Source organism: Trachymyrmex cornetzi, unplaced genomic scaffold, assembly GCF_001594075.2.
Source record: "Trachymyrmex cornetzi isolate Tcor2-1 unplaced genomic scaffold, Tcor1.1 scaffold590, whole genome shotgun sequence".
In the NCBI taxonomy this organism is placed as follows: Eukaryota; Metazoa; Arthropoda; class Insecta; order Hymenoptera; family Formicidae; genus Trachymyrmex; species Trachymyrmex cornetzi.
Window position 1 is genome coordinate 112560 of NW_017299904.1, and position 27552 is coordinate 140111.

Sequence of the window (27552 nt, forward strand, 5' to 3'; positions counted from 1 at the left end):
ATCCATGTGAGATACAAAAAATAATTAAATCGATTACTCGCAGCTCTGATCCATTGCGTTTACGTTACTGTCGGTACAGTCCTTTTGTATAATTTCGAAGAGCGGCATCAGTTATGGCGTGACTTATCTGTCCGACAAATTCACTCAACCATTATTTATGAATATAGAAGTCATATAATAACGATTGTCATAAATTTCATGTTGTATACATAAAGTGAAATAATTTTTAATTAATTCAATTCTTTTATTAAGTTTAAAACATTTTTAATAAATTCTTTTATAATATATTATTTAAATTAATTGAAACTTAAAATTAACAGTAGCTAACAAGTAAGTCCGCAAACACAATAGAGTAGTAAGCCTTAGGGTACGTTTCCACTGAGCGCGTCACGCGTCGCGTCATGAAAGAGAGAAAGAGATAAGATTATATAAATACACAACCCCTCTCTTTCTCTCCTTCGACGATGCGACGCGTGACGCGCTCAGTGGAAACTCAGCCTTAAGCCTTAAGAAATTGATCAATCACAGTTGAACGTGAGAAGAATAATTGACTATGATTGGACAAATTCCTCAAGGCTTAAAGCTTACTACTCTATTGTGTTTGCGGACTAATGCCCGTTTCCACCAATGTAGTTTAACTTTAATTTTGGTGCAACTTACTCTTCGTCTTTTTCTAGTTCAAAAGATCAGAAAAAGATGAAGAGTAGGTTCGGATCTACAATAGGGTTTTAAGCCTTGAGCCATAAGAATGGACGAATCACAGTCGCTTATTCTTCTCGCATTCGACTGTAGTTGGTTAATTTCTTACGCCTTAAGGCTTAAAACACCTATTGTAGATCCAGATTAAGGCCGGAATCAGACTATGCATTGAAGAATGAGATTGAAGATTGAAAGTTTAAAATTTGACCAATCAGAACAAAAGCAGCCAAAATTTCTTTGTCCTCATTGGTGAAATTTCAATCTTTAATCTTTAATCTCAATCTTCAATGCACAGTCTGATTCCGGCCTAAAACCCGATGTCCACGATACTAGAAATCGGTCCGAGATCTTGGACAGAGAAAAAATTAACAAATTACATTTGAACAATCTGATCACATGACCAATGCGATTGGTCAATTCCTTCTTCATCCGAGGTCTTGAACCGATTTCTAGCATCGTGGACACAAGGCTTAAGGCCGAAATCAGACTACGCATTGAAGAATGAGATTGGCTGCGTTCAGCAGAGAAAGCAGCTTTTTTGTTCCATTTAGTCAATTTGAAGATTTTGATCAAACTGCAATGTTGATAATTGGGTACCTCCAGCATCCCCTTAAAACATATTTGAAGTATTAAAAACATATTTAAGGAAAATCGCAAACTTTTATTCTTAAAACAAAAAAAAAACAAAAAACATTAGTCTACCAACCCTGAACTGTATCCTTGCTGGAAAGTACCCCTGTATTAATCCAGATACTCATGCAGACTGATTATAAGCATTGATTAGTTGAATTGGGGATAAAATTTACTCTCTCGTCATCTATTTATTTTTTATTTTGGATATTTGTTATATCCAGTTTCTTTTAAGATTCCGTTTTCTGAAATGCCGACTATCATGGGACATCATCCTTAATATCTTAAGATATTCTGATCAGTTTTTACTGCTAAACATAGTCACTGATGCTTCTGATTTGCTGTTGTGATAAGTGTTGAATAAGCTTAATGTATAATAACTTTTATTCAATTTGCTGTTGTGATAAGTGTTGAATAAGCTCAATGTATAATAACTTTTATTCACCATAACAGTTCTATACTAACAATTATTAATAATTACAATCTCGTAAAGTATCGCATTTTTACGTAATTTATATTATTCTAGGTTAAAAGAAAAATATACTATTACCAGGGTTGGGTAGTGCCAAGTTAAAAAGCTAAAAGTTAAGTTAAAAAGTTGAAAAGTTAAATAATTTTAACTTAACTTAGTTACATTTTAGACTCTTAACTTTTTAACTTTATTTAGTTACATTTTATCGATAACTATTAACTTTTTATTTAAATTTTTTGAAGTTAAGTCTCAGACTCAAACATATACTTCATTTAGAACATAATCTATATTTTACTTAAAAGTTTTGTTTGTATATATTATTTAAATTATATATTGATATTTCAATCTAGCAAAAACCGTATATTTTAATATATCTATAGTTTTTGATAGCTCGAAATCTATATATATATATATATATATAACAGTATATACAAACAAAAAGTTTAAATAAAATATAGAGTATATTCTAAATGAAGTATATGTTTGTCATTTCCGTTATTTATAAGACTCTGAAATCATAAAATAGAAAGAAATTTAACTTTTAATTTTTCAATTACTTTTTTTTATTAACTTAACTTTTAATTCAATTAATTTTATTATACATTAACTTGTATCTTAACTAAGTTAAATTTTCAAGGTTGTTAACTTTAATTTAACTTAGTTAAAAGAAAAAATTAATTTACCCAACCCTGCTTGTAAGTCATGGCTGTTAATTATTTAGGAGATAAAAAATTTGGCAGTTTAAACAATGAACAACTTTACATCGCGCTCTTGTGTCTGACAGTGTCTTTAATTGTCATTTCTCTAGCTGAAAAGCTCTTAATAAATTTACTCTCAAAATCACAAGATAGGGATATTCATAAATTGAAACCCTTTATCTGTAACAAAAAGATTATTATGTTAAAAATAGAAATTTATTTAAAGATTTGTATGAATAAGACTTTAAATCTACAGTAATATTGTGCAAATTTGGTAAGAATATAAGTCATACCTGATTTATGATATTATATACCGTTGATAATACCAATGATGATTGTTGCTGCAAATAGGATATCTCATATTTTAACTTCTGTACGTAATTTTGAAGCAACATCCACGTGATACGAAGATTATATAAGATTTTTCATTTAAACATATGGTACATTTTCTTTCATTATGTATCTGCTTTTACCTGTAATCCATTATATTTTTTTACAGAAAAAAATGGAGCATCTTCTTTTTCTGTACTCTTTTTAATAAGCCAGTATCCATCACCATCTTCAGACACTTCGTGAATATGTTCTATAAAAAAAATCAATTATTTTATATGTTTATGTGTTTGTATACTCATGTGTATATTATATGCACCGACGAGATGCTATTAAAGACAGCCGACCCTGGATAAATTCTCGTGATTATCAATAGGGGTTCCCAGAGGGTCAGGAGATGATTGAAGAACGATAACATTATCGACAATTGATATAAATTTACGATTATTAACATAAATATTTGAATAATACATTATTAAATTCATGATTTTTTATATAAACGCTGCATAAATAAGTATACGTACTTGTAATGCTATAATATTTTATATTGGGTATGGGAATAAGTTTCCGCTCTTTTTGAAAAGAAAAAGATGTATTTATTTAAATCTATATAAGTGAGTTTATTCAAAGTATGCTCCTTCGGAAGCGACAACTTTCTCCCACTTTTCCAATAATAAACGAATTCCTCGAATGAAAAGATCTGGTTCTTTTGAAGCGATCCGTTCATCAAGCCATTTTTTGATATCTTCATAAGAATTGAATCGTTCTCCAGAAAGGGCCGACTGCCGGAACAAATAGAAATCTAAAGGAGCAATGTCCGGTGAATACGGCGGGTGGGGCAGAATTTCCCACTTTATTCCTTTCAAGTATTTCTTGACCGGTTTTGCAACGTGGCCTAGCGTTGTCATGTAACAGAATCAGCTTGTTATGCCTATTGTCCCATTCCGGTCGTTTTTCTTTCAAAGCTTAGTTTAAACGTATCAGTTGTAGTCGATAACGATCGCCAGTGATGGTTTCGGACGGTTTGAGCAGCTCATAATATATAACACCTCTCTGATCCCACCAGATGCACAACATAATCTTCGAAGCATGGATATTTCGTTTTGACGTTGATGGACCTGGTTCACCTGGCACCACCCATGCTTTCAAGCGTTTAGGGTTATCGTAGTAGATCCATTTTTCATCGCCAGTTACGATACGATGTAAAAAACCCTTCCTTTGTTGTCGTTGACGAAGCATCTCGCAGATGACCAAACGTCTTTCCATGTCTCTCTCTTTCAATTTGTATGGCACCCAATTTCCTTTTTTTTGCACCATTCCCATTGCGTGTAGATGTCTTCTAACAGTGGATCTATCAACATTTAACTCTTTTGACAACCTATCGAGCGATAAACATGAATCTTCTTCGAGTAATGCTTGCAATTCTGCATCTTCAAATTTTTTTGGTGCACCTTCGCGTTCTTTGTCACGCACGTCAAAATCACCACTGTTGAACCTAACCGCCGAAATCATACAATTGGTTTTCGATGGAGCATGCTCACTGTAAACATCTACGAGCAAACGATGCGATTCTGCAGCACTTTTCTTTAAAATAAAATAATGGAGTAAAACTTCCCGCAAATGTTGCTTTTTTGGAATAAATTCCGACATCTTCAACGCAAAAAAAGTTACTCTTTTTTACGCTTCGAACGAATGCCAACTATTGGACTCAAAAGTTTGAACACAAACCTTTCAAACACATGTGTTGCCGTTCTATCAAACACACAAGCAATGCTACTAACGGGTGGCACCCAGTTGGACACGAGCCACTCACAGCGCTTGAGACTACAAAGCTCCTAAGCACCGGTCGCTGTGATTGGTGGTGTTCAATCGAGACATGGTCAATCGGGATCACCTCCTACTAACGACATCTTTCTACAATGGGCGGAAACTTATTCCCATACCCAATATATTGCCACAAAATTACAATTTTTTTCTCTATATAGTTATTGTATCTATTGATAGTCAAATTCTGAACATTAAAGTCACAGGTGTAAATAAGAATCAATTATATATATACATACATACACATATATATATATATATATATAAACGCCAACTTCCGTAAAGTTGGCCGTCTTTAATAGCATCTCGTTGGTGCATATGTTATATATTACGTTAATATAAATAATATTAAGTAAAATATACCAAAAAATGTTTAAACACAAATAATAGACGAAAGCCATTTTGAGTTAAGGCGAGGCTTCTTGGTGCTTAGTAATATTCAATTATTCATATGTAAATATACAAGTGCAAATATCAATTCTATAAACTGTGCAGCGATTCGATTTGTCGGATTTGGAACACAATCACGAAGAAATAATTTCACAATTATATTTCAGTTCGTGGTTTTCTTCTCTAATTTATATTGATACATACATGCAATACTACAAATATATGTTAAATAATTACCTTTATTATTTTAAGTATGTTCCTCGACTTCTTTTTCCCTAGCTTCAACTATAAAAACAATTAATTTATTACATTTAAGTAGATATGTTACTTTAAAACATCTGATCTTTTATTACAGATATATGAAACTATGTCAGAATATTATGTGTTATGTCACGTTAATATAGACAATATTATGTGAAATAAACCGAAAAGTATTTAAATACAAATATGAGACGAAAGCCATTTTAGATCGAAGCGGGTTTTAATGTTAGTAATGTACGTATGTGATATATAAATACAATTATATCAATTCTATAAACTATATGCATTGATTCGGTTACTTGAATTTGGAACACAATCATGAATTGAAACGACATTCTCGTAATTATCTTGGTTCATGGCTTTCTTTTTCTTCTCTTATTTGTGTGTACATATTATACTACAAACTACACCATGTTAAATAATTACCTTCATTAGCATAAATATTTTCTTCAACTTCTTTTTCCATATCTTCAACTGTAAAAAAAATTAATTTATTACATTTAGAGGCCTATTCAAAATGGGTCACCTTGTATACATATGATATATACTACAAATATATATTAAATAATTACCTGCGTTATCGTGAGTATTTCCCTGAATTTTTTTTTCCCTAATTTCAACTGTAAAAAAATTAATTTGTTATTATTTTTAATTTAAGTTAACATGTTATTACTTCTAATTTTTTACTGTAGATATTAAACTATATGATGTTAGAAGCAAAAAATCGTATGAATTCTTCTTATAAATATTGAAATAAATTTTTCTGTATATACTCATGTATTTAACAGATTAATAAAATGTGTATAAAATATTTTAAACGTAAATGTATAATAGAATTTGTAGTGTCCTGCATTTTCAACTTATATTTACTACAATTGATAAAGTTTTTCTGAAAAAATATTCTCGGTCTGGTATTTTGATGTTGTTCCAAAATCAAAATCGTGATTAATGAAATTCTATGAGATCTGTAATTACAGATTTAGAGAGTATTTATAGTATTATTAATATAATGACAACGTTCTTATATATTCTGGAACAAAAAGCATTTGAAAATCTCTTTTATGAGATCCCCTATTCATATGTTTGTTTATATAAGTTTGTAATATTGCTGATGCTTGAAATAAAAATCAACAAGCCAACGACAGATAGAATTATTGTAGAATTATATTATTGTTATAGTTGCTGCTTTCTTAATTTAAGCATCTTTAGAAATGTAGTAAGCGCGCACACACTCCCAATATTTCGCACATGTGCACATTATATTCTAAAAGATGCTAAAATTAAGAAAGCAGCATCTACAGGATTACTTTTAGAATTGTGTCTAAACTAAACGATTATTACTTCGCAACAAATAGACCGAACAAAACAAATAAAACCGCTGTTTTGTAAAGGAAAATTGTTAATTTGTTTTGTATGGTATGCTTGTTGCGAAGTAGTAATCGTTTTGTTTAGACATAATCCTAATGGTCGTCCTGCATAACAATAATATGATTATAATTATGTAATTTCATCTGTCGCTGAATTATGTTATTGGATGCTATTTTTTGCACATCAACAATATTATAATTCAATAAGCAAACGTATGAACGAATTATATAAAAAAGACTTTCAATGCCCTCAATTCAGAAACTATTGATACAAACTATTTATGCTTAATGCATTTTTTATCAGGGATGCAAGAATTATAACATATGACAAATTAAAGCAAATTGATCAAAAACATTTTTCTCATAAAAATAGTGCAAAATCCTTTAATAATGGTAACAATTTATTATACTAACAATAAGTTTTGTGTGTATGTGTGTGCGCGCGCGCGTGCGTACGCGCATGTGTGTGTGCGGGCGTGCATATGCGTGTAAAAAAATAATATTACCTTCGTTGAAATTGCTCTCTCGTTTGTCTTTACCTCTTCGTCTTCGACTCTTTTTTCAACGTGGAACTCAGAAGTTGAAACTAATTAAGAAGTAAAGAAGTAAAAAAGATTTATTATTATATTTTAAATAGTAATTTATTATTACTTATTTAAATTTTACCTGAATTAACAGCTCCTTCTGTAAGCAAATCAGCATATATTTCCTCGTCTTCAACACTGAGATCTAAATTTGAAAAATTAATTATAAAATTTATTACAGTGATAATAACAACAAAATGTGACTGGGCGTTAGGAGTCAGCGCTGGATATTATATTGCGCAAAAAACTAACTAATACCTATTCATAAGTAAAAAATTCAATTTTGTACGTTTTGACTTACTATTTGAACCATCCTCAGCAATAAAAATTATCGATCTGCTATCACAGATCATAGACTTAGTTGCAGTCATGACTTCGATTGGGATAATGTGAGAATTCTGGATTCGGAGAGAAATTATAATAAGCGATTAATGTCCGAGATGCTTTATATAAATCGTCAATTCAATGGTCTTAACGTGCAAACTGACACTAAGGCTTTAAATCATGGATACATAGAAATTCTCAATAAGTTATATGTTTATTTTTATCATTGACCGATATACTTTGTTCGCGCGACACATCTCTCTTTGTATTTAACGAATAACATGTGACTAACATCAAAACGAACATGACTTTCTTTTATGTTACTTACATTATTTTTCGATCTAACTTCGACATTGTGATTTTTAAATATGTTGTAATGGATTGATGCTTGGATCCGCTTGCGATCGTTGTTGGAGATGAGGTGAGTTTCTGGCTAATATACATTAATTAAGCAAATTAATATCCATTTGTTTCAAAAATATCTCGTTGCTATTATCGGCTTGAGTTCCACTATCTACTCTATTCAGCTAAGCAACTGATTGGCATAACATTAGATTATGTTGAAAATGGTTGTCTCTCATCACATTTCCACTGCGATTACATTTTTGGAGATCGAAACTACGATTGTGCGAGACGCAGTTCGACAGATTTTATAGTGCGATAAGCGATAACTTTTTATTGCTGAGGATGGCTCAAATAGTAAGCCGAAACGTACAAAATTGAATTTTTTACTTATGAATAAGTATTAGTTAGCTTTGCGGAATATAATATTCAGCGCTGACTCCTAACGCCCAGTTATACATTTTGTTGTTATTATCATTGTATTAATTTGTATATTTATGAAATTGTTTATAAAGATTATAAAAAGCAATTGTAATTGTAAAAATATGTAAATATATCATATTACAAATAAATTATATTTATCAACATAATTGATTCTTTGTTACGAAACAAGAACAGCTTAAATTTGATAATTGTGGTCCAATGAAATTAATACAAGTTTAAAATGTCATGGTCATATAGGTAAAATAATTCTATATATAAAAATTCTAACTCAAAAATATAATTCATAAAATATACTATAATAACTGCGATGTATCTTATATATTGATCTAACCAAATTTAAATACTCACCAATTAATGATGACATTTGATGTTGCTGATAACTCATTTCATTATCATAAACTTGCAGAAATTGTTCTAAAGAAAAAAGACCAGAAGATAAATAATTTTGTGCGTCTCGTATTTTTATATTTCTAAACATACTGGATGGAAAACGGATTTTTGTCATTTGTTGACCATTTATTACACGATCATAATTGGTTTCTTGATTCATAATTAGTTTAGAAACATTATCTACAAAAATTTAAATAAATATTAATTACATTGGGAGTAATTATTAAGTATTAAGTAAAATTAATAATTTAGCTACCGTATATGTAGACGACTTGGGACAGCGCAGGTGACTTGGAACAGCATATATTTTTGTTAAATTCAATCATGAAATCCATCCATGAGTCTCTAAAGAAAATTTAAGTTTTACACTTCCTTTAGAGACTCATGGATGGATTTTATGATTGAATTTAACAAAAATACATGCTGTCCCAAATTATCTACACTGTCTCAAGTCACCTATACTTGCGATATTCATTTAATCTTTATATTGCTATGTAGCATTTCGTAGAACATACAGGATTTGTATTATCAATAAAGTATCATACTTAATAAAGCATTATATTATACGTACTTAAAAATATCCATAAATTTGGATGAACCGTTTGCATTTTATGTCCCATGATATTATGAAATGATTCTACAAAGTTAGTGGTCCTATTTGGGCAGCGATATACGCAAACTTTTTCTAATATCGAGAGCCATGTACTTTTCATATATGCCATAAAAAGCAACATATTAGGATAAAAATAACATTCTTTATTCGTAATGATTTGCATAAGATTTAAACCTTGTGAAAACATTTCTGGTGGTGCTAATGCTAACGCCATTGCTATGGACACTACCCTATGCGGTATGGTAAGTCCTAACTGTATCCATTTTTTCAAAACTGCCTACAAATAGAGAACATATGAGTAAATTAGTAAAAATCTAATTGTATCATTTATAAATAAAGTATTTTATGAAAAGTTACTATATGAATAGTTTTATAAATAATCTAATAAAAAAAGAGTGAACAAAAATTAATTGATACGGTATTTGTTTAGTATTAAAAAATGATTTATTTACTTGACAATAATGGAACCAATAGCCATATAGAGATGCCTGAGGAAATTGTTTATGAAGAGTATTCATTAATACTTTTTCATAATCCATTATTATAAAACGTAAATTGTTTTGCAAGTTAGGTACTAATTTAACTATTTCTTTCCATATCGAATTGTAAACAAATTCTGTTTTTGCTTCACATAAAATAAGTAATACTACAACACCCTAGAAGATAATATTACAAAGTATTGTAAAATTGCACACAATAAATATACATAATAATTTGTGTTTATTGTATAATATCAATACCTTTTCCATGTACCGCACATGTACTGAAAATAATTTGGCAAACCTTGGCATTTTGGGTATAGCCTAAAATAATATGTACATATATATTAACACACACAAACATATCGTACATATTGTATTTTGTGTATATATTCACAAATATTCTAATATTTATCAATCATATTTGAACAAAAATATTAGCAACAGCTACTTACGGGAAACGTTCCATTTACATAAATTTCAGAACTCTTCTCTAATAATTTTAAAAGTTTATCAGTAGTGAAAATATATGAATATTTGTTGTCTTCAGATATAATGCAGCTTTTATAAACAGATTTTGTAAATTCATATTCTTTAAGTAAATCATTTAAATCACAAACATTTGAAGGTACTGGAGGTCGCATTTTAACTTTTTCTCTTGACAACAGAGTTTTCATTGCATTATATGAAATATTTGCTGCTGCACTTTGATTCTTTTGAGAAATTGTATCATATATTTCTTTGGATGTTGCAGTGGTATATTTAGACATTTGAATCATTTCTCTTTTTAATTTGAAAACATCTATAACATGAGGCTCACTTGGATGATTATGCATATTTCCTAAAGTAAATTTTTCATTTTGTATCATTAATACGCCACTACATAAATGACTGCGTCTTCTTGCACAGCGATATACATGAGTATATCTTTTATCAATATTATATTTATATCCCTCATATACATATATAAAACTGTCTTTCCTTTTACCAGGTATTATTTCCATTTTGATACTGTAAAAATAAAACATAATGTCTATTGCATCCAGTAAAAAATTTTTCATATAAGAACATTTATTGTGTTGCTCCCTCATGTAGAAAACAAAAATATTAAGCTAAAGTAAAATACTTACAACGTGACCTTGGCGCTTCCGTTTTTGTTCGTTTTCAATTCGTTAAGATTAAGGAATGATTACTGTTGAGAATTTTCAACATTATTAACGTATTTCAGTTAGATCATCAAATCCATTTAAATTGATTTTCGTTTATTAGGATGATTACTTAAAAGCGAAAAACTGACCAATATAGGAAAAGTAACATGGAAAGCAACAAGTATTGTCTCTTTGTGATGACAAATTTCTCATCACGCAGATTTCTCAAGTACAATCTTATCATCAATTTGATTGCTTCTTCTTATTCCAGATGTAAATATGTAATGCATATTCATCTCTTTCTCTTATGGCAGTATATGTTAAAATTACAAAATATGTGTCACTTTTTTTATTCACAATAGTTAAAGTCTGAATTGAAACAACACTTTCGATAGTAAAATTTTATACATGTCAAAAGTATAACGTTATAGGTACGATGATTTTAAGTGTAGCTGAAACATAAATAAAAAATATGTTTTTACCTGTTTTTACCGTGTTACAAACACTGATTGCGTTCAGCAGATCAATCAGATTTAGAAGAATACATCAATAGCAGCGAGTACTCACTCAACCGTTGAATCTGTTGAACGCAATCACTGAAATCTGAACGTCAATGGCAATGACACTATTTTATATGTACACTATACATTAAAAACCTTATGTAGGATTCACACAGCATACAATATTTGACATATGACGATACAGTATCCAATAAGAGAATTTTATTCTAATCAGCAACATTTTGTCTTCAGAAAACAAATTCTCCTATCGTGGATATCAAATATTGTGTACTTTTATCTATATTCATAATCAAGCCTTATATTTAAGGCGTCCTTAAATTTATCTTCAGATAAATATCTCTACGAATTATTTTATTGGCTACCCAAACAACACATTGAGACATAAGACATCTTTTAAACGCGAAAGACGTCTTATGTCCCTCTTTTAGATACTTTGTGTTGTTTGGGTACTGAGCATCTAAAAATAAGTTTAATGCGGAGTCTACAATAGAAGTCGTAGCAGTCGTAGGGTTTTAAGTCGTAGAAAATTGACCAATCGTAGTCGATTATTCTTCTCATATTCGATTATGATTGGTCAATTTTCTACAACTTAAGACCCTACGATCGCTACGACTTCTATTGTAGATCCAGCATTCGAAAGTCTAAAGGCCATTCTACATTGGTCGTATCGTAGACGTCGCAAGTAACAAGCTTGTTGCTTCAGCCAATCCAATGCTTCAATTTTTAAGTCGTATGATGCTTACGACGATTCCGACGCTACGATACGACCAATGTAGAATGGCCTTTATAGGTCTTCTACAATAAGCCGCAAGTCGGAACCTCAGAAGTCTTAACCAGTCTTATGCGTGGTCTACAATGACAGTAGCAGTAGTGGATTAGGTTGTAAGAGTAAGAAATTGACCAATCACAGTCGAATGTGAGAAGAATAATCGACTGCAATTGGTCAATTTCTTACTCTTACAACCTAATCCACTACTGCTACTGCCATTGTAGACCACGCATTAACCAAGTCGTTTAAACAGCCCTTCTACAATAAGCTGCAAGTCAGAAGTTCTAAGCTATTTTAAGTCATAATCGGTGAAGTTGGCCAATAACCAACTTGAACGATTTGGTTAAGACAGGTTAAGACTTCTGATGTTCTGATTTGCAGCTTATTGTATTGTAGAAGGGCTGTAAGTTGGCTATTGGCCAACTTCACCGATTATGACTTAAGATCGCTTAGAACTTCTGACTTGCAGCTTATTGTAGAAGGCCCATTATAAATATAAGGTCTGACTATGGACATGGACATATGTGAATTCTACATATTGGATTTCGGGCATTGTATGCTACGTAAATTCTACATTTACAAGTACCATGATTAGGAATGATTTTTAGACTACACCGGCCAGATTATCACTATATGATATGATGATACTAGTAGTAATAATTGAAGCTGAATTAATATTGGGGTCGTCAATTGTGTATCTTAAAATCAAAGGTGAAAATTACAAAAACCAAAAATTCTCACTAAAATATTTATAACTTCATTGATCAAAAGCTAGTAAATTCGCTCAATTCTCTAATTTTTATCTCGTTTAGGCCCAGTGTTCCACAACTGACGGTTAACCGAGATTCGAATTATTCATTGTCTCTTTCCAATTTTAGAATTGGAAAAAGATGAAAAACAAGTTGAAACTCGGTTAAGAGCCCAGACACAAGCTTTTGCATAACGCATAACGCATAGTGCATAAGAGAATCAACCAATCGAAATTCTTCTTTTCCATGAAGTGGAAGGAAAGGAAAGATTCTGATTAGTTGATTCGTTTATGCACTATGCATTATGCTTAATAGGCCTTCTACAATAAATCGCAAGTCAGAAGTTCTAAGCGATCTTAAGTCATAATCGGTGAAGTTGGCCAATAACCAACTTGAACGACTTGGTTAAGACTGCTCAAGACTTCTGACGTTCTGACTTGCAGCTTATTGTACAAGGCCTATTATGCAAAAGTCTGTGTCGCGGCCTTAAGAGTTAAGCATAAGTTGTAATAGGCCTTCTACAATAAGTCGCAAGTCAGAACGTCAGAAGTCTTAACCAGTCTTAACCAAGTCGTTCAAGTTGGCTATTGGCCAACTTCACCGATTATGACTTAAGATCGTTTAAAACTTTTGACTTGTGGCTTATTGTAGAAGGGCTGTAAAACTGGGCCTTAAAGATACATTTATGTAGACATCAGAAAAGGTTATTTAATTTAACCCTTCCCACCTTAAAAATCTATGAAATTAGGCTTATTTGATACGTTTTTGCATGAAACGAAAGAACTAGTAGAAAAAAAAACTTTTTTTATAAACCGAGATAGTAATTGTTAAGTTTTTCTTTTTCATTATAGTCCCTCTAACGAGGAAAATAGACGTATTCTGACCTACCTTTTATCAACATAACACAACCAATTTTTTGTATTAATTCTCTTTTCCATCCGTAATTTTTGTCCCAATCATTCTTCTTCTGAATTTCCTATTTGGTTTTCTGACCCAAGAAAAAGGGTCATAGTACCATGCGATGAATTTGGATCTTGTGATACCCTTTTCGGGGGATAGAGGCCTCACTTTTGCAAATTTTATTCCTTAAATTCTTAGGTTCTTCTTCTTCTTCTTCTCAATTCCCTGCCTGGTTTTCCGATGTTTCTTAAGTTAATGCAGGTTAATGTACCAATCGTTAAGGGCTTCACACATGAAACGCATAACAGAGCCTAAACATAACATAAGGCCGCTAAACCAATGAGCATCTTATGTAAATCAATATGGCGACATTATGTTAGATGCTCATTGGTCCAGCAGTCTTATGTTATGCTTATGCTCTGTTATGCATTTCATGTGCGATAGCCCTTACCCCGGATCTACAATAGGGTTTTAAGCCTTAAGCCATAAGAAATAGGCGAATCACAGTCGCTTATTCTTCTCGGATTCGACTGTAATTGGTCAGTTTCTTACGGCATAAGGCATAAAACACCTATTGTAGATCCAGAGGCCGCGACACAGACTTTTGCATAAAGCATAATGCATAGTGCATAAACGAATCAACTAATTAGAATCTTTCCTTTCCTCCCATTCCATGGAAAAGAAGAATTTCGATTGGTTGGTTCCATTATGAACTATGGATTATGCGTTATGCAAGAGTGTGTGCTGTGGCCATTAAGTTGGAAACACAATGAAAAGTACAGGTAATAGGAAGAAGAAATAACAAATTTCAACCTATCAGAAACCATATATACTACAATGGTCGCTTTCTGATGTTGAAATCAGAATTGATCAAATGCTGGATTCACACTGCATCCGATTTGCGTCGTACGACGCTCTGCAGCCAATCAGAAAACAGGATCCGATGATACGAAGCAAAATCCATCGGAATCCTGTTTTCTGATTGGTTGCAGAGTGTCGTACGACGCACATCGGAGGGGTGATCCCGATTGATCACGGCTCGATTGGACACCACCAATCACAGCGACCAGTGCTTAGGAACTTTGTAGTCTCAAGCGCTGTGAGTGGCTCGTGTCCAATTGAGCCGTGTCCAACTGGGTGCCATCCCAGTTTTACCACCGTTTTATGATTCTCTGCTGAGATAGGACCATTCCTCTTGATCTAAAAGCATAACCCAATCAGCGCGAAGAAAACTTCCAACAGTTGCAAGATAAACGTTATGATGTACGCAGTCTATTTGTGTTTTTAAAGCCGCAGCACAGACTTTTGCATAACGCATAAAGCCTATCGCACATGAAATGCATAATAGAGCATAAACATAACATAAGACCACTGGACTAATGAGCATCCAGCATTAAGTCGCCATATTGATTTACATAAGATGTTCATTGGTCGAGCGGTCTTATGTTATGTTTATGCTCTATTATGTATTTCATGTGAGATAGGCTTAACGCATAGTACACGCATTAAACGGATCCACTAATCAGAATCTTTCCTTTCCTCCCATTCCATGGAAAAGAAGAATTTCGATTGGTTGATTCCCTTATGCAATATTCATTATGCGTTATGCGAGAGTCTGTGCTGCGGCCATTAGGGCCATTCCACACAACTTGCATAGCCGCATAAACACATATGCATAAAGAAAATCATCCAATCGTAGTTTACGTTTGTCTTTATGACTGAAATGTAATTGGATAATTTTCTTTATGCATATGGTTATGCGGTTCTGCAAGTTTGTGTGAAATGGCCCTTGAGGCTATCACAAATGAAATACATAACAGAGCATAAGCATAACATAAGATTGCTGGACCAATGAGCATCTAGCATAATGTCGCCATATTGATTTACGTAAGATGCTCATTGGTTTAGCGGCCTTATGTTATGTTTATGCTCCGTTATGCATTTCATGTGTGAAGCCCTTTATGGATATATCCACACAACTTGCATAGCCGCATAAACATATGCATAAAGAAAATTATCTAATCACATTTTACATGCAACATTGTAAGAGAAATGGAATTGGATAATTTTCTTTATGCATATGTTTATGCGGCTATGCAAGTTGTGTGGATATACCATTATCGTTAAGGCTCTTGCACACCAGCGCGATACGCAACGCGATAAAATTAGACGAATATCAAGCATACATTTTGATCACGTGATCTATTTGGACACAAAATTGAGCATCGAGCGTCAGAGAAGAGAGAGCATGAAAAGGCACCTTAAAAAAAACAGAAACAGCACTAATAATCTCTTCTGGTGTTTATTCGAACGTATCTAAAGTAATTTATCTCGAGCGAATATTTTACAATTTCTAATCGTAATTTCACATATATAAAAGTATATATTTTTATAGTTTGTACGACTCAATGGTGAAGTATAGCGCAAAAAAGCTGCCTCCATCCTTCTATAGACTCTCCCGAAAGAAAGGATGGGTACGAAGGTGTGTATATAATTTATTATAATTATTTTAGAATGGAGCTGATAATCAAACGTAGATATCAGTGCGCATATAAATCACATGTAATTCACATATTTAATATCGATAAATTGCTGGATGTTTCGATTCTGCTTAATTTGAGCCATCTTCGTCAATTGAACAATAAAAATAAAAACATCACGATCTAAATTGCACATGTTAAGATGAATTCTGGATTTTAGAATAGAGTTACAAGTTCCTCTAACCTGTTGGTAAGTTGAATAATCAGATGCAGCAGAGAATGGGAAATCAATATAAAATAAAAATAAATAACCATGGACATATTACATATTAGAAAGATATATAAATAAGTTGTAATAAGAATAAAGTCAAAGAACAATTAGTAATGTATTAATTATTATTAGTGGATTATTAACAGTTGACATATTATACAAGATATATAAAACAGTATATGAAAATTTTGACCACCATTATTGTATACAATTGTACGTTTGTTATATTCAATATTTGATCATATTTTTTATATCTTAACTGCTGATTTTTTACTTTATTCTTGTTATACTTTATTTATGTTTTTACTGTATGCACTGTTCATGATTATTTATTTTTTACTGATTTTTTTGTTCTTTGCTGTATTTGATTACTCAGTCTATCAACGAGTTGTGGTAGATTTGTAATTCTATTCCAAAAATCTAAAATTTATCTTGTCATATGTGGTTAAGAGGATGAAGTTTTTATTTTTATTGTTTAATTTTTGAAATAGTCTCAAAATACCCTGAAATTTATCACACCGAGAAAAGTTGTTAAAAAAAAAATATTAGTTAATTCAACTAAATGCAGCAGTTATGGACTGTCAAGCATTTATTAATTCAAACATGTTTTAAATTACAAGATTTTGTTAACTTAAATATATAAATATTTGAATTAAACTACAAACTAAATGCAGCGTCTGTTCAGACAATAATGGTAAAATAAATTCTATTTAGAGATAGAAAATTCTATTCCGATGATACTGATTATATTAACAAACAGAAATGTTTGTTCTAACTGAATAGCTAAGACAAAATGTCTTATTTGTAATAATCATTATATTAATATACAAGTATTAGAAGTGTTTCCTAATGTCCTAATAATAATCCTAGGGTAGTGTTTCTTAATTGGAGAAATAAGAAAAATTTATTGTGTGATTATGTTCTCATGAGAATGCGCGATACAAGAACCCATTCTATATTTCAATATTCAAAATCACATAACATGATTTTGAATACATATTTAGTATGTTTAGGATGGTAAATGTAGGTATTATAAATATAAAATACAGGGTGTCGTAACCTTTTTTGCTAATCACTTTTATAAATAGAGCGGTCTAAACTGAGTCGAAAAGTTCTCTACCATTTTGCAATTTTCGCAATAGTCAACAAAATATTAATTACTAAAAATTGCAAAATATTAGTCTTGAATAATTTTGTACTCAAATACTATCAACTTTACAGAAAAACTGCAAGAGACAAAAATAATTTATTTTCTTCTCATAAAGTTCTGAGAATTTAAAAAAAATTTTTTCAGAATTTTTTAATACCGTATTTTCTCATGTTGATAAAAATAAGAAAATGCAGTACTAAAAAGTTGATAAAAAATTCTGAAAAAATTCTCAGAACACTTGTTGACTATTGCGAAAATTGCAAAATGGTAGAGGACTTTTCGACTCAGTTTAGTCCGCTCTATCTACACAAAAGATTGGCAAAAAAGGTCGGGACACTCTGTATATATATAAACAATATATAATAAAAAGGTATATATTATTTTTATTATTTGCTCATTTATGTTTATTATATATTATTTATTATATTGTCGTTATTAAACCCGATTAAACCGGCATCTACAATGAGATTTTAAGGATTAAGTCCGGATCTACAATAGATATTTTAAGTCTTAAGCCGTAAGAAACTGACTGATTACAGCCAAATGCGAAAAGAATAATCGATTGTGACGTAGATCCGGGCTTAGGCCCAGTTTCACAACTAACGGTTAACTCTTACCGAAGTTCAACTTATTCATTATCTCTTTTCAATTCTAGAATTGGAAAAAGGTGACAAATAAGTTGAACCTCGGTTAAGAATTAATCGTGAGTTGTGAAACTGGGCCTTAGCCGATTGCGTTCAGAAGAAAAAACAGCTTTGTTGTAAAATTCTTTAATATGATTGGTCTTGCCCTTAGTTTCTCATTGGATCTAAATGTATAAACCAATCATATTCAAGAATTTTACAATGGTTGCAAAACTACATTCTCTGCTGAACGCAGCCATTAAGGTACCTTTTCATGCTAATGCTCAACGTTCATTTTTAACCAGTTTTGGGCAATTCAAAGCTGCGAATAATTTTTTACGTATAATACATATAAAACGTATAAAACTACGATGTCATAAAAAAAATTAAAACAAAAGACTGCTATATGTCTAATAACCTGATGGATGATAATTGATTTTAATTTCGACTTTTAAGGCCTATGGCAATTGGCAATTAGTAGATAGCATAGGTTTTTAGTCAATACGTGCAAATCGTAAGAATTTTTAGTCAGTGGCTGCGTTCAGCAGACTCAACAGGTAAGTGAGCGCTCGCTGCTATTGATGTATTCTTCTAGATCTAAAATCTGGTTGGACGATTTAAAAGAATACACCAATAACAGTGAGCGCTCATTCAACTGTTTGCTGAATGCAGCCAATATAAAGAATTCTTTATTGGTGCAAATATACAGAGTTCTTTATTTTAAGTTATTTTATAATTTTATTTGTAATTGCGTCATGCGTGTGATCTAATTATAATTGTATTATTTTGTATGAGATGTACAAATATATGAAACAAATATTTATTAAGTAAAAACATTTTCTAAATTTTTTCACTGGTGTATTAACGAGTCCTTCAAACGTTTATTTATAATTTTATGCTTGTAAAATTAAAAAAAGATCTTATTTTCTACATTTAGGGTCACTTTCACCATCATCGGTTTACTTAGGCCGTGGTCCGAATCATGCTGACAACGCTCATGAGCATTGTTTGTCTTCGTTTAACATTTGACAAACAACAAGGATGAAATGATTTTTAAGCGTTGTGAGCGCGTATCGGACCGCGGTCTTAATCAGCCTAGTAACTGTAACGAAATAGAAAGAGATATAACTATTTCTATCTCTTTCTATTTTATTACAGTTACTAGACTGGTTAATAGCGTATTCGATTATACGAACTCGACCCGACTCTGAGTCAACAGTCTGTTCTTTTTAGCTGCATTTATTACACAATTTAGCTCTTCTTTTGCAGCTAAACAGAACAGACTATTGACTCGAATCGAGTCATTAAATCGAATACGCTGTTAACTGAGCTTGGTAAAAGTGGCCCTTAGTCGATTTCTGGTAGATTCTATTGAAGTTTCTAGTAGGAGCTGGCTCATTAGAGTTGGCAACACTGCGGTCGAGTTAGTAAATCGAATATGCTATATTCTATAAAATTAAGGTTAGAAATAACATTTTCTGTCTGTTTTTATCTTTATGTATTTCTTGTTCCTTACAAATTCTTTAAATCATAGGTCTGTTTTTTATCCCTGCACTAGAATTTTCTTTCTCGCTTTTGCCAAACATTAGATATTAAATATTTCACTTTAAGATAATTCTTTAGTAAAGTGCCGAAAATTTGGGGTGTCTCACAAGGGCCCAGCCAAAAATTACAAATATTTGCATAATTTGAATAAAATATTAAAACTACGTATATATTTTAATGAAATAGTAAGGAACATGTGATAGTAAATCAAGAGGTGCATCTTTATCGAACGGAAAACAAGATGAGATTATGTTTACTTTTCGAGGTTAAATTTATATGCAAGTTTATGCACGTAAATATCTTTCCAGAATGGTCGTTGACCTATTACTTCTTTTGTGACCATTAAAATCGTAATTTTTTGAACTATTATAATTTTGTTTTTGAGAGAAGTCTATGGTAAGATTTGTATGCAATTAGTCACAGAAGCGTTTGCGAGCCTTAACTGTCATTAAATTATACGTGAAATGTTACATTTTCAACATTTTTTTTCTCTTATTTTATCGTTAACCTGTAGTAGAATTTTGTACACGTCAATTTCGGTACTTCAACTTTATTACGTAAAATAATTAAATATTTTTATGGTAACTCGATTTACTAAAGAACCACTTTAAGTTCCAAAAATTTATACTAGTTCAGCCACAAAAAACAGACCCCATATATTGTATACATATAATCGCCTTAATAGGTAAATTGTGAAAATATTGCACAATAATAGCATGAATTGAACAAAAATTTTGTGATAATGTGTTAAAATAATTTGTCATAATTTTGTCAGAATAAAATTTCAAAATGATATTTGTCAAGAATTAGATGTAAATATTTTATAATTCACTTTTTTTAAGAATAATACATTATGAATAAGATTCCGATAGCAATTATCTGTATAAGGATTGATTATCATATCAAGATTTCATAAATGCTCTTAGAGTAATGGAGAAAAAAAAGCACTGCAAAGAAAAAAATAAGCAAAAAAATTCATTTTCCAATAGTTCTTAATTTACTAATTTTTGAGGTATATCAGTATCCTGATTCTATGAGTGATTACAAAGCCCTGTATAGGAACACTGCAACAAGTATCAACTTTGATTTTTTTTATTCCTTTTTCTTATAGGAAGGAAACAAAAATTTCAAGTTAGCTAACCATATGTTTACATACAAGTTAATTCCACATATACTTTATATTGAAGATCTGAGTTGAAGAAAAAGTGTTTCACAACACCTCAATCTCTTATAGTGAAATTGTCACAAATCCACATTAAGTATGGGAAGACACTCCCATGGTAGATATTTAACTCTCTGTACTAGAAGACTTTCTAAAAAGAAAACATGTGTTTTAAGGTTAGTATTCTCAATTATGCCATGCCATATGTTGAAGGAATTGTTTTAATGTTAAAATTGATATTTTATTATGTTATTTCATTTCGTAAAGTCTGTACAAAATAAAAATATAATGGAAAATGTAGCAAACATTTTGTTTATGAAATGTTACCAAAAGAGAAACAAATACAAGCAAATGACATTGGTGCCCTTTACACTGTACATTTAGGCTGCTACCTATGCGATAGGTGTCCTTATTTAATCTATGGATTAAATAAGAATACCTATCGTATAGATAGCAACCTAAATATGCGGTATAAACTAGTAATATCAAAGTCAGAACCTACTTAATGCGTTCCATTTAATATTCGCAAAGTGAGCATCAGTTTATCCTTATTGTCATCGAGTGTTAAACAAGGGTAAATTGATGTACACAGGCGTTTTAGTAAAATGTACCCTGTGTCCTCAATTGTTCTTTAATATAAATCAAATCCAAAAAACCTATTTTGAAGTTAAATTGAAGACAACATTAAAACAGTTCTGACAATAGCAATATGACAATAAATTTACACTAAACATAGACTTGATCTTTTGATATGAATAAGCATCTTTTTAACAAGAATTGTCATATGTTGATGAAATTTAAAAACTGCGAATAATTTATTGCGAAAAGTATTACTTCGGTCGGGAATCGAATTCCGCTTGCTGAGTATCCTCACAGTTAGACTATTCGGTAATCAGTTTACTATATGCGATGGTACTCTCAACAAATTTTCATCTTAAAAAATTTCTATTAAAGTTAAGCCTTTTTAAACAAAAAACGTTCTCAAGGCACAGTGTTCAATGTTATTCATTTCACCATGAACACTAATATAGCTTAATTTAAATTAAACTTTTATAATGAACTGTTATACAACTAATTCAAACACAAATACAAATACAAAATACATTTTATCCTATTCCGACTGTATGTAATTGTGCATTAAGTTTATTCAAGAATGGGAAGTAACGCATTACTGATTACGCTGTTACCATTACAGTTACTTATTTTGGATTGGTAGTAGCATCTTCAGTTTTTGATTAGTATTCATGATTATTACATTTAAGATCGTCTTTTAATCCATTAAAAATCCAGTGTGTTCCGGAAGACCCTTATGAACTCTTCTATTTTTTTTAAATCTTTGCACCTCGACTCGCATAATAAACATTTTTATACTGCAATTGATATTTACAAGTAAAAAAATTGCGTTTTTTTTTTTAAATCTTGTTGGAGATGGGGACGAAAAAGATATAATGATTAAAAATAGAGAATTACAAAAAATAAGTAACTCCTGATATGACAAATATTCAACTAACAAATGATTTAGTCTATCTTTCTAGAGTAGAATAAATCAATATAATTATTATTTGATCTGAAAATATAATAAAAATATAATCAGTATCGTGGCTATAATAAGTAATATAGGTTGTTCAAAGAAATACAATTTAATTAATTATTATGTTTCGTACAATGCAAACGGTTTGACTTACTTAGTCTTCATCAGTGCCCAAATTTAAATTTAAAAAATTCACAAATCCTCTACTAATAACATATGGTAAATTTAATTAAGTTGCTCCCTTTTAACAATGAATTTTGAAAGAATTGCTTCTATTTCACAATATTTTTATTATTTTTTGCAGGCGACGACGTAAAAGAGAGATGATGGAACAAGAAGCCTTGGCAGACAACTATATTGCTAACAATATTATTAAAAGTGAATCCATCGAGTCATTAAACTCATTCATGTTACCTGAAGCAATGGAGTCAAACTCATTCATATCACCTGAAGCAATGGAGTCAAACTCATTCATGTCACCTAAAGCAATGGATTCGAAAGAAATGAACACTTTAGAAACATACCTAGGTACAAAGCCAATGGATTCGAAAGAAATAAATACTTTAGAAACGAACCTGGGTACAAAGCCAATGAATTCGAAAGAAATAAATACTTTAGAAACATACTTGGAAACAAGGCCAATGAATTCGAAAGAAATGAATACTTTAGAAACGTACCAGGATACAAGGCCAATGAATTCAAAAGAAATAAGTACTTTAAAAACATACTTGAAAACAAGACCAATAAATTCAAAAGAAATGAATACTTTAGAAACGTACCTGAGTACAAAGCTAAATAAAGATACATATGAAAATGTCCGAATTTGTGAAGAAGACGACGTTCCAGGTATAAATCGTATCCAAGAGCATGAGCCTGAAGGTGATCGTATTATCAATATTTCTTTCTTTATGAAAGAGATGCATCGGGTATTTGATGGTCATGCACCAGGATTCGAGTGCAAATTTAAAGATTGGATACTTATAAATTCGCGTCGCCGAGGATTACTGACACAGTTCTTTTATAAGTGTCAAACCTGCAGTTATGAAGCAAACTTTTGGTCGCACCCTACAGACAAAAAAGTCTTTCTCATCAGTACGGCTATTACAGCTTCTAATCAAAATTCAAAGATTGGAATTAATGCCGAACTGAAAGAACAGTTTGCAGCTGTAAATCTACCATGTTTGAATGGGAAAATAGATATCAGATAAGATATTTATTAATCGATGACGAACATTAAAAATATGAAACTAACAGGAAATTAAAAAGCAATTCGATCAGAGAGAAATGAAGTAGTTAGTGGCATTCCGCGTCCGCATGATACGACTATTAAGTTTCAGCTGTTCTATGAATGAAGTCACGAAGTATCCTCCGGACAAGTCGTTCTTTTTAAAAATAGACGTCATGGTTACTGGCTGGAACTTTGATTCGGACATATGTATGCTTCTCTGTATTCGAGTTTATACGTTCTTTGTTGCTTCCTCTACTAAATGTATCTTTTTTTTTTTTTAGCGAATTTATCTCTATGCGCCCGGCTTTGAATACTCGTGATCATTTACACAGGCTGTAATCTATGTAATATAAATTTATGCCATAATCCTGTAATTGACCAATTATAGTCGATTATTCCCTTCTCATTCGACTATAGTCAAGTCTTACAGATTATGGTCAATATAAATGATCCTAAATTCACTGAAATATAATACTGGAATGCGCATTTGCTGATATCGCAATCCGATAAAGAAGGTTCTAAATGATATTTCTATTTTTTTTAGTATAATTCAATCTGATCAAAAGTTTTATTATTACAGACTACGTTATGCACCGAATTGTCTCTGGTGAGAGACATATACTGTATCAAATCAAAACAATTAGATTAAATTAGTCTGTGTTAATGATGTACATTTAATGGATATGTATTACGTTAGTGAATTTTAGTTTTTTATGAGACTATATGATTCTCGCTACCATCTACTGCACATATGCTATATAGTTTAGAAAAAGAACATCATATATGATACTGAAACGCTATCTCTCACATCACTTAACAAAGGCAGTAGAGGGTCGCGTGTCCCAGTATAATTATATTTCAGTGATGTCATTTTAACTACATAATGTCACTTTTTTCTTTTAGAACACGATTGACACAAGTGTCACTCTTTATTTGTTATTTATTGAAGAAGAATAGAACGACGATTGTATGTCAATCATCTCTTAAAAGGAAAGCAACCTAAGTATAGATTTTAATTAATGTTAACCTCGCGAGATATCATAAGCCAAGATGTATTGCGACGCCGAATATAAGAACTAATTTTTGTAACGTATTCTATAGTGCCGTCTACAGTGACAAAAGACTTAATTTTTGTATCTTCTGCCAAGAGGTATTAATTAAACAAAAAGGTTATATATATTAAGGTTCTAAATAATCAGAGAATTGGCTTTGCGTCACGATTTTTAATTGATGATGCTTTTTAATTAAAACAGTCATATTGATTAAACGTCATTATGTTGAAAATTCGATTCAGATAAAATATTTCTAGCCATGATGTAAGAATATATGATGTTCGCTCCTGAGATGCGCAGTACTGATCAATCCGAGAGTTGCCCCGAATACAAAAAACATGGCTTCTATAATCTGCGACAGATTAAAAGTTGGTTTATAATAGTAGAGAAAAACCTCTCTGATAATAGTAATCTATAAGAATTGACCAATCACCATCAAATGAGAGGAGAATAATCGACTGATTGGTCAATTTTTATAGATTACGGTATAAGTTAATAGATTACGGCTATTAATCTCAAATTAAGGCTCCTGAGTAATCACTTCAGCCATATTGAATCGTGACGTCATAAGCGAGAAATAACACGTTGATTTTTCTTGCGTATTATTTGTAAATAAAGAGAATTTGGATGAAACGAAATGATGAGATCGCTTTAAAACATTTGTAAAAATGGACGAAAACTATAATATAGCCTTATCTCCCTTGACAGTCACTAAATAATCGTAAAAGGCACCTTTTTCGACAATCAGGGGAGATAAGAATTGGTTTCGTTCATTTTTACAAGTGTTTTAAAGCGATCTCATCATTTCGTTTAATTCAAATTCTCTTTATTTACAAATAGCATGCAAGAAAAATCAATGTGTTGCTTATGACACATTTCTCGCTTATGACGTCACGATTCAATATGGTTGGAGTGAGTACTCAGAAGCCTTAAATTATATATTTCCGCAATGCTATCGCACTACATTTGAAGCTACATTTCGATTCACTGCCCCAAATTTGATCCCACCATTATGCGAAACACCTTATATTCTTATATCGTGTTCTTAGCGATCGTCGGCTTTCGTATTAGTCGTGTGTTTAAAGCAGGGTTGGTAAAAAAAAAACGTTTTAAACGTGTTTTAAACAGTTTAAAACATGCTTAATTGATGTTTTTAATATGTTTTAAATATGTTTTTTTATAGTACTGTTCAAAGCATTAAATTATTTGAAGCATTAAAAACATATTCAAGAAGAAACATAATATGTTTTATTCTTAAAAAAAAACATTAGTCTTTACCAACCTTGGTTTAAAGATCGATAGGAGGACAAACCAACTCATTTACATCCCATTTATAGCGACATGTCTGCATTCTCTCAGACTACCATATATTTTGTAATTGGGATGGGCAACATGTCGCCAATATTTTGTCTTTTAATTGATGTACATGAACATTTGAACATTTGAATATTAATTTCTCGATCCGTTAAGTCCATATTTAACCCGGATTAAGATCAGAAACTTATTATTTATCATACTTATTATAAGTGTATGGTAAGAATACAATGTATAACATAAAATTTAAAATCATACAAGTATAAATAAAAATAAAATATGTAAATACTATATTTTTATCATATTCGATATTCATTTCAACAATGTGATAAAAAACAGATGTAATAAACAAAAATGAGAAATAGAAGGTAAACAGTAAAGAGTCTTATATAGATTGGTATTCATAGCTGGTTCTTATTTCAAGATCGTCTTAAGTTAATGTCTTAAGGGGATGCTGGAGTGTCCTGTTTTACCATTAATTTTTAAAGACTCTTTTCTCTTAATTGTGTTTATGGATTGAAAAGTCTCCACAATTAAAGTATCGATAACAACACAGGCTGCCAGCTACAATTTAATGCGAAAAATTAAAGAAAATTAAAAATTGTAGTTTTGTCACCGGCTCCTGCAGTCAACTCGTCACAATATGTGCTGCATATAAGAGTTTCAGATTTTACCCGTTTAAAATAAGTAGCCAGCAGCCTACAGAAAACCTCGAAAAACAATCCTATGCTTTTAGAAATGAGGTAAGGGCTTTGGTATAAGAGAAAAGAGTCGCCGAAAATTTCGTTCGTATACTACGAATAAAATTGACGTGAAGCCACGAAACCGAGCAGTATTTTAGTTTATCTCTTTCTAAGAGATAGCGTTGCAATATGTTAGATAAGGACAGATAAATGCGTTTGAGCGAGACAACGATATATAATAATAAGTATAAGAAATGAATGAAAGATGTCACTGTTATCAAATTTGGAATAGAGACCCTTTACTAGAGACTGATCATTCGGCACACAAATGGCGGCGATAAATCGATTCGATCAGTTGTCGATTTCGTTTGTTGATCGTTATATCAGAATGTATTACATGTATGATGTAGGTAGGAGAAATAGCTTGTAAGTATACATATTGACTGAATTTAGGTATTAAAATAGATTGTTATTTATATAGAATATTTTCCAATTGCTTAACACATCTTGACACAAACGTAGCAAATTAGTTCACACATTTTTAGTGTTAACAAAATAATTTAATTCTTTTAAGGTTAT

At 31.2% G+C, this 27552-nt stretch overlaps 2 protein-coding genes across 8 annotated transcripts; one reads left to right on the forward strand and one right to left on the reverse strand.

The window, feature by feature from the left end:
* Positions 1-2496: 2496 nt before the first annotated feature.
* On the reverse strand, positions 2497-14189 carry LOC108766451 (uncharacterized). 4 transcript variants are annotated; one of them, XM_018515750.1, is made up of 15 exons: positions 13923-14189; positions 11145-11447; positions 10978-11039; positions 10303-10858; positions 10109-10171; positions 9821-10024; positions 9327-9645; positions 8714-8935; positions 7338-7400; positions 7178-7257; positions 5877-5924; positions 5731-5778; positions 5281-5328; positions 2793-3082; positions 2497-2679 (listed from the first exon to the last, which is right to left on the reverse strand). In XM_018515750.1, the coding sequence occupies exons 4-14, from the start codon at positions 10849-10851 to the stop codon at positions 2993-2995; spliced, it is 1734 nt and encodes a 577-aa protein (XP_018371252.1). In that variant the 5' UTR covers positions 10852-10858; positions 10978-11039; positions 11145-11447; positions 13923-14189; the 3' UTR covers positions 2497-2679; positions 2793-2992. The 4 variants fall into 4 exon arrangements, with proteins under 4 accessions (XP_018371252.1, XP_018371253.1, XP_018371248.1 ...); XM_018515751.1 differs by having other exon boundaries at positions 2793-2840; positions 2973-3082; positions 10978-11447; XM_018515746.1 differs by having other exon boundaries at positions 10978-11447.
* A 1995-nt stretch (positions 14190-16184) lies between these two features.
* Positions 16185-25535, forward strand: LOC108766483 (uncharacterized). 4 transcript variants are annotated; one of them, XM_018515813.1, is made up of 3 exons: positions 16185-16255; positions 16330-16416; positions 23001-25535. In XM_018515813.1, the coding sequence occupies exons 2-3, from the start codon at positions 16343-16345 to the stop codon at positions 23902-23904; spliced, it is 978 nt and encodes a 325-aa protein (XP_018371315.1). In that variant the 5' UTR covers positions 16185-16255; positions 16330-16342; the 3' UTR covers positions 23905-25535. The 4 variants fall into 4 exon arrangements, 3 of the variants coding, with proteins under 3 accessions (XP_018371315.1, XP_018371314.1, XP_018371312.1); XR_001940375.1 differs by lacking the exons at positions 16185-16255; positions 16330-16416 and adding an exon at positions 21122-21341 and having other exon boundaries at positions 23001-24131; positions 24206-25535; XM_018515812.1 differs by lacking the exon at positions 16185-16255 and having other exon boundaries at positions 16312-16416.
* Positions 25536-27552: the final 2017 nt, after the last annotated feature.

Excerpts from the sequence above, each read along its gene's own strand:
- LOC108766451 (XM_018515750.1), bottom strand. The coding sequence starts at position 10,851 with ATGGAAATAATACCTGGTAAAAGGAAAGACAGTTTTATATATGTATAT. Across the intron at positions 5,925-7,177 it reads AGAGAGCAATTTCAACGAAG|TTGAAATTAGGGAAAAAAAA; the intron begins GTAATATTATTT and ends ATTTTTTTACAG. Across the intron at positions 5,329-5,730 it reads AAATATTTATGCTAATGAAG|TTGAAGCTAGGGAAAAAGAA; the intron begins GTAATTATTTAA and ends TTGTTTTTATAG.
- LOC108766483 (XM_018515810.1), top strand. The coding sequence starts at position 21,265 with ATGGGAAGACACTCCCATGGTAGATATTTAACTCTCTGTACTAGAAGA. Across the intron at positions 21,342-23,000 it reads AAGAAAACATGTGTTTTAAG|GCGACGACGTAAAAGAGAGA; the intron begins GTTAGTATTCTC and ends TATTTTTTGCAG.